The 6,844-nt window shown below is 42.5% G+C and overlaps 1 protein-coding gene across 1 annotated transcript in view; it reads left to right on the forward strand.

Moving 5' to 3' along the window:
* The window catches only part of FHOD3 (formin homology 2 domain containing 3), a gene marked incomplete at its 5' end in the record, with an annotated part of 759,322 nt that overhangs the window by 547,800 nt on the left and 204,678 nt on the right, over positions 1 to 6,844 (forward strand). Inside the window, 3 exons of the mRNA XM_007945666.2 lie at positions 2,332 to 2,427; positions 5,234 to 5,623; positions 6,012 to 6,086. Of these exons, the coding sequence (XP_007943857.2) occupies positions 2,332 to 2,427; positions 5,234 to 5,623; positions 6,012 to 6,086 (561 nt within the window). The remainder of the gene's footprint in view (positions 1 to 2,331; positions 2,428 to 5,233; positions 5,624 to 6,011; positions 6,087 to 6,844) is intronic.

A 6,844-nucleotide genomic window follows, 5' to 3' on the forward strand; every position in this document is an offset into this window, starting at 1 on the left:
CTTCCTTCCAAGGAGCGGCTGGTGAGTTTGAACCGCCAGCCTTCTGGTTAGCAGTCAAGTGCCTTAGGCACTACGCTACCAGAGCTCCTAGGAAAAAACTCACTGCCATCAAGTTGGATTAGACTCATAGAGACACTCCTTGGGTTTCTGAGACAGTATCACTATGGAAGTAGATTGCCCAGTCTTCCTTCTGAGGAGTGCTTGGTGGGTTTGAACCACCAGCCTTCTGGTTAGCAGTCACATGCCTTAGGCACCATGCCACCAGAGCTCCCTACCCCCCTGCCAGCCACTCCTCGGAAGGAAGGTTGGGCAATCTACTTCCATAGTGATACTGTTTCAGAAACCCAAGGAGGGGTTGCTATGAGTCGAGTCTGACTCGACAGCACATAACAACAATTGTTATATTGTCTTGATATGAGTTTATGTCCATTCACTGTATTGTAAATGTCTTCTCCCTCTTTGTTGACTTCTTGTCCTGATTGCTTTCATCTTAGAAATACTTTTAACTTTGTTTTAAATGAACTTCTCATGTTTTTGAAACAACTCAGCAACATTCAATTTAATTTTTGTTTGAAACATGACATTGGCCTGAAACCCAAACTTGGGAAAATCAAATTGGCTTTTATGAAAATCGTGCCCTGAAAAATTGATCAGGCTGCAGTCCTCTGGGTTGCTTTCACAACATGAAAAGGGGTGGCCTGAAATCTCAGACTGTTGGTGGTGAAAAGGCAAATACCTGATGGGTTCAGAACAGGCCCATGCTGTTGAGTAACTATTGATCAATTGAAAACACACAAACCAAGAGCAAGTCAGACCACTTAGATGTATTTGAAAGCCAAAGGCTAAATACTCAGAATCCCTTAGCATAAATATAAATTTAAGTACACTTTAAGAGGAAATCCAGCTTGGGAAAAAGCAAAGTTGTCTGAATTAAACCTTCAATCTTATAACACTATCAGCATTAAAAAAAAAAAAAAAAATCACTGTATTTGACTGATTTTATCACAGCCTGAAACTCCGCATAAAATCAAGTGTAGACTGTCCTGTGCTGTATGAGAAGATGTTTCCTTCTCCACCCCTTTGTGTTCAGGGAAAGAATAGGGCTCTGACCACAGGGCCTCCTGGAACTGAGCCCTCCAGCTACTGCTTCTAAGTGAATCACTTTGCTTCCCTGCCCTTGACCCTGTCCTGCCACTTGTGATAGCAAAGTTCTGACACACACAAGCCATGTGATGATTTATTGTAGCATCTAAGGTTGCCCAGCCCAAAGAGGAGATAGCTCCAGATGTGGGTTAGGACAGCTCTCTTCAAACATCTGTGGGACAGCTGCATAGAAGAGAGAGACCAAAAAAACAAAAGGCAGAGCTTAGATAGGTGAATGTTATCAAAGAGGAAGTATTGCTGTCTGTCTGTGGTGGGGAATGCTTTACAGACTACTGGGCCTTCTTCCTTAGGTAATCAGAGTTCTGAGTGTCTATTTGGGAATTTTGGAGACAGTTTTCCTCAAATGACCCTAAAGACAGTAATGACAAAGATGATTTTGATAGCTAATAGCCAAAATAAACTGATTTGCTGACTATGTGTGAAGCCTTTTCAAAGTGCTTTTGCATATTTATCTTGTATCCAACAACTTTTCTAAATTCACATATTAATTGTAAGACTTTAGATGGGCCTCTTTCACATAAAGCTTTCCTCTACTGGAAGCCATAGGCAACTTGACACTTGGAATGTCCTTACAGCTAGTCATCTCTCAGGGTGCCAGGAGAAATCCAAGAGGTGGAACAGATTGACTTTGCCTGGACCATTTATCCACCCTTGAAGTGGTGTGGTCAACCCTCCTGAGCCACATTTAATGAGAATGAGGAAGTGACAGGCAAAAGCCCTATGCTTAACATGGAGATTAGTCAGTGCCATATTGGCCTGACTCACAATGATTTTTCACTAAAAGGGATTTGGCAAAGATATGAGGACTTCAGCTGCTGCAGGAGCTAGTCATTACCAACAACATTAAGTGGATAATTCTGTATGGAAGAGGAAAGCCACACAGGAGGCCTGTCCAAGGCCAAAAACTTGGGGGAGGAAGGCAGCAGGGCTATGCATCCAGTCATCTTGACAAAGAAATTTGGCCTGTGCTGGGTTATTACTTCTCTACTCCACATAGTAAAGTTCCCCATCTGAGACCTGTCTTCTCTCTCCTAACAGATTCTGTGTGCTTTATTCACTTCAGCCAGATGTATTTATTTTTCTTCATCTTTCTGTTTGTCTGTAATGCTCATCTCACTTTTCCATCTTGTCTCTATGTGCATTTCTCTTTTTCTGGACTCATCTCAGGGTTGAGGAGGAGGAAGAGGAAGAGGAGCAGCCAGTTACAGAGCCCAATTCAGAGGAAGAGAGAGAGGACCCTGCTCCCTCTCAGGGCAAGGACAGGTACCGAGGGTCAAGCCCTCCCAGCCTGACACTAAATTCCTCAGGATCCTCTTCATTAATTAATAGTTTGCAGCCACCTTGTAGTAAACTCTTTCCTCACTACCTCTCCTGGTAAACCTTTACTTATCCTGTGCACAGAGCCATAGAGTGGCTAGTTCTGTAGAAATAACTGAGCATGCTTTCATTAGAGAACTGCACTTTTATGAAAATACTGCTTTCCTAACCCACACTTTATTGAAAAATCACCCAATTGGGTTTTCCCCTCACTGTTTCCTCTCTCATTGAGTGCTCTAGTTCAGTCGGATTCACAGCAACTAAAGAGGTATTTGTATTTGCTCAGAAAATGTTAGCCCTTTCAGCACTGTGAAGTTTCTAATTCCATGTATTCCTTTCTTCCTACTATTTTTGCTAATCCAGTATCAACTGAAATGGGTAATAGCTGTATTCACAATTCAAGTTCTTTTTTTAATCCAAATGTGCGAGAATATTCTTCATTCCATGCAGCAGAACGATTTCCCAGTGCTTATTTTCATATCCAGCACAACTAACGTAGCTCTTTGGCAGTTTGGGAAGTTTGTTGGCCTCTGCTCACTTCACCAAGGTGTGTTCTTTCTATCTTGGGAAATGTTAATGATCAACTTTTATATTTTATACAGACTTCACTTTGGGAAGATACCTTCAGAATTGAAAAGATGCAAAGTGCTTGTGTTAGTTAACATTGTTAACATTTTACTTTTAATATACAAAAATAATCTTAAAATTGGTTTCTTTCACTTAATTGATTTCCATTTCAAGTTAACAGTTTTACTGTTAGTTTTTCCCTCCAAACAAGCAAAGTCCAAAGGACCTCAGATGAATTAAAGATCCTTTTCTCTTGCCAACCTCAAAGTTTATGTGATTATGTATCGATGATGCTTCCATCTACCATGTCATAAGTGCACATGGTAGTTCTCAAACAGAGTCACTGAACATTGAAACCTACACAGTTCCCAGGAGCATTAGAATAGTATCTGAACTGAAAAACTAAAGATTGTTTACTCCCTTTGGAAATTTATGTTAAAAAGCCAGCAGGGCGGGTGTGAATAGAAAAAAGGAATGAGCTGGTCATTGAGAATTAGCCACACATATCAGAACAAGAGGGACAAAAAGATCAGTATTACGTAGAGCCCCTTCCCCATCATGATGTGCCCTGCTTGGGGCTGGTGATTCATTAGGTGAGGAGTGCTTTGGGAGGAAAGGGGGTCCTGCTGGCATCCCATGTTAGGTCTATAATTAACCACAGGAAATTATACAGACTCAATAAATATACAAGTACCACTCCATGTGTACTTTAAAGTACATGCTCCGCCTCACCCACGTGAATCCTTAAGTGCTCAGACATCCACAGGGATCTACACCTACAGACCAGACAGAAGAACCAGTTCAAGTTGTGCCGTCTTTGCATAGGATTGTTATGTGCACAGGTAGATGTTTATCTTCTACCTGTTTATCTTCTGAGTCCACCATCTGGGCCACTCAGCCTGTTTATCTTCTGTTTATCTTCCCCTTGGAAGTATCTTTTCTGGAGTCTGACTACATTGTTCCTCCAGGGCATTTGATCAGAGACTGAAGTTAGGCAATAAAGATTTATGCATGTTACACACAAGGCCTTCACTTTGACAGTACTAAGACCTTGTTAGCCTTGATCAGTAGCTGTTCTCTGTGGCAAATCCTAAAGTGGCAGGGAAGATCCCCACCCTCCCTTAATTCTACTTGTGCTTTGTGTTTGTGCTTACCTGTGTACCAGGCACTGGCCTGGGCTCTCTGCAATGTGGTCTCATTTGGTCCTCTCACCTACCCAGGGAGATAGGGACAACCTTGACCTGTGTACAGGGGGAACATTGAATATAAAGCAGTAAAGAAAGCAGCTCCCATCTATGCCCAAATGGGCATGGTTGAGAGAATTTCTACTTATGAGGCAAAGTTCTCTCAGAGAGGGACTGCTTTAAAAACAAAAACACAGAGTTTAACATAAATTCTCAGGTTATAAAGGTGTATGTCAACATATCTGAGGGGTATAAATCTAGTGCCTTGAAAATAGAATGGTCTTCTGACTGTAACTGGCCGAATTAGGCCTGCCTAAAGGAATCTGGATGTTTAGGGCTTCATGGTAGAGGTAGGTTCTGGGGAAAATATGAAATGGGTGAAATTTGTCTTCTTCATCCTAGCCTTTCATTTTCTGCTCTTTGTATTACATTCTGGCATTTCTTCTCCTTTCCCTTTATCCATACCTGCTTTCACAAAAGGATCTGAAAGCAGTTAAATGTATACAAAAGCATATAAGCCTAAAGTTTAAGGTGTTGTGGGATGCCTCTTCCTCAAGGTTTGGCTTTATAACAGGAGACCAGGTGCTCTGTTTGACCAAGACAGAAATGAAGCACAAATTGTGGAGATTCAAACCAGTGGGGAGAAACCTGAGGGGAGTGTGTGTGTGCAGAAGAGTCTTTGGGAACCATTAAATTCCCTCACAAAGACCAACATATGCCCAGAGACCAGACTTGGTCTGGGGAGATGCTTCCTTGTACTCTACAAGTCTTAACCTCCCAGATCAACAAACCCAGGGTACCAGGATTAGCACAACAAAGCTTCTGGTTATGGGCTGCAGTTGAAGGAACGCAGCTGAATTCTGAAGTAAGTGGCCATAACAGTAGTGAATATTTTTATGTGTCTATTTCTTTTTCCTAACTTTTGCCCCCTCTTTCCCAAATCTCTTCTTCCTGTTTCTTCCCTTCCTTTCTCTCCCTCCTGGTGGACCTCTTCTTTGCAGCGAGCACAGCCCTGTCTCAGAGCAGAAGCCCACTGCAGTGGATGCCTCTCCCAACAGGCCAGCCCTCCCAGCTACCCCAAGTGCAGTCTCCCAGGGAAAGGAGCTTCCAGATAGCACTACCGTGGGGAATGCTTTGGACAGTGGGTCCTCTGGGCCTGAGTCCACCATCTGGGGCACTCAGCCTGTCCTGTTGCTGCCCTCAAGCCCTGTCTCATCCTCTCAATCTACTTCCACCTCCAACTCTGCCGCAGCTGTTCCCCTAAAGGCATCACCAACAAAAGAAAAACTGCCCTATGTGCCACACAGCCCCTTCCACCTCTTCTCCTATGACTTTGAGGATTCTCTCTTACCCACCAAAGAAAAGGAAGCAGAGTCCCAGAAGGAAACCAGGTAGATATGATCCTTGTGGAGGCCCTGTTTGAAATTACTGGGAAGACTACCACGGGGTGTTTACTGCATCCTTTGTTATGTTCTCCGTCATGCTCGTGTGGATTTCAGAGCAGAGAGCAGTTGTGGCATAAACTAATCTGACTACTGACTAAAAAAGATACAGAAGAAAATATTCACCTGTTTGCATTAAGGAGCTCATGTTATAAATACAATTACAAATAACGTTTTTTTTTTTTTTAAGTAAGATTTAAAAATATGGTGTGTCAAAAGTTACATATCGCATGTCTATCCCTTTGACATGGGATCTTTTTTGGCCTGCAGAATATGGCAGGGTGCTTTGCCAGCTTTCCATGCAATGTTCTGAGTGGGGTTTTCCTTCCTTTAACAGCTCCTCAGATTCCAGCCATTTGAGCACATACTCTGCCTCTGAGCCTTACAACTTCCGTTCTTTCTCTTCTAATAGGTGGGTGTCTTTTCTTTATTTTCTTTCCCTTTTCTACAGCTTTCTATATTAAAGTCTACTGCATCAATTTTCCTTTTTAAAGATTTCTCATTGCTTTCCAAAAGATTACAAACAATTGCAGTTTGAATCAGTCTGTGGGCATTAATGTAATTATATTTACCTATGAACACTTAGGAGCTCTGGTGACACAGCACCTAAGGCATTTGACTACTAACCAGAAGGTTGGCAGTTCGAACCCACCAGCTGCTCCGTGGAAGGCAGATAGGACAATCTACTTCCGTAAAGATTTACAGCTTCAGAAACCCAATGGGGGTAATTTTGAGTCAGAATCGACTCAATGGCAGTGAGTTTGCTTTTTGTTTTTGTTTTTTATGAACACTTAGTAATTCTTTAACATCAAAATTCATTCATTCCTTACTCACTATATCTCAGAATACATGGACAGAGGGGAGTGTGCAAATCAGAACTCCTTAGGGAGTTTTTGTAGGCACTGGTCTGCATACCGGCTGCCTGTCCTTCACCCTGCCTGAATGAGGAGCTCTCTGCCAGAGTGAGGACAAGGCAGAGAGGGTTTCATATTTTCATTGCTCAATTGTTCAAAACTGATAGTTGGTAATTCTGATGGCCATCCCCATTTTAGAATAATAATAGCTAATACTCGTTTGGCTTACTCACTGATCTGCACTGAACACGTTCCCTTGTTACCCTACCGAGAGGGACCAGGTCTTCGGGAGCAAGGTAAGCACAGGCGTAGCACA

Source organism: Orycteropus afer, unplaced genomic scaffold (assembly GCF_000298275.1).
Source record: "Orycteropus afer afer isolate SDZICR_OR568_19922 unplaced genomic scaffold, OryAfe1.0 scaffold00141, whole genome shotgun sequence".
Taxonomy (NCBI): domain Eukaryota; kingdom Metazoa; phylum Chordata; class Mammalia; order Tubulidentata; family Orycteropodidae; genus Orycteropus; species Orycteropus afer.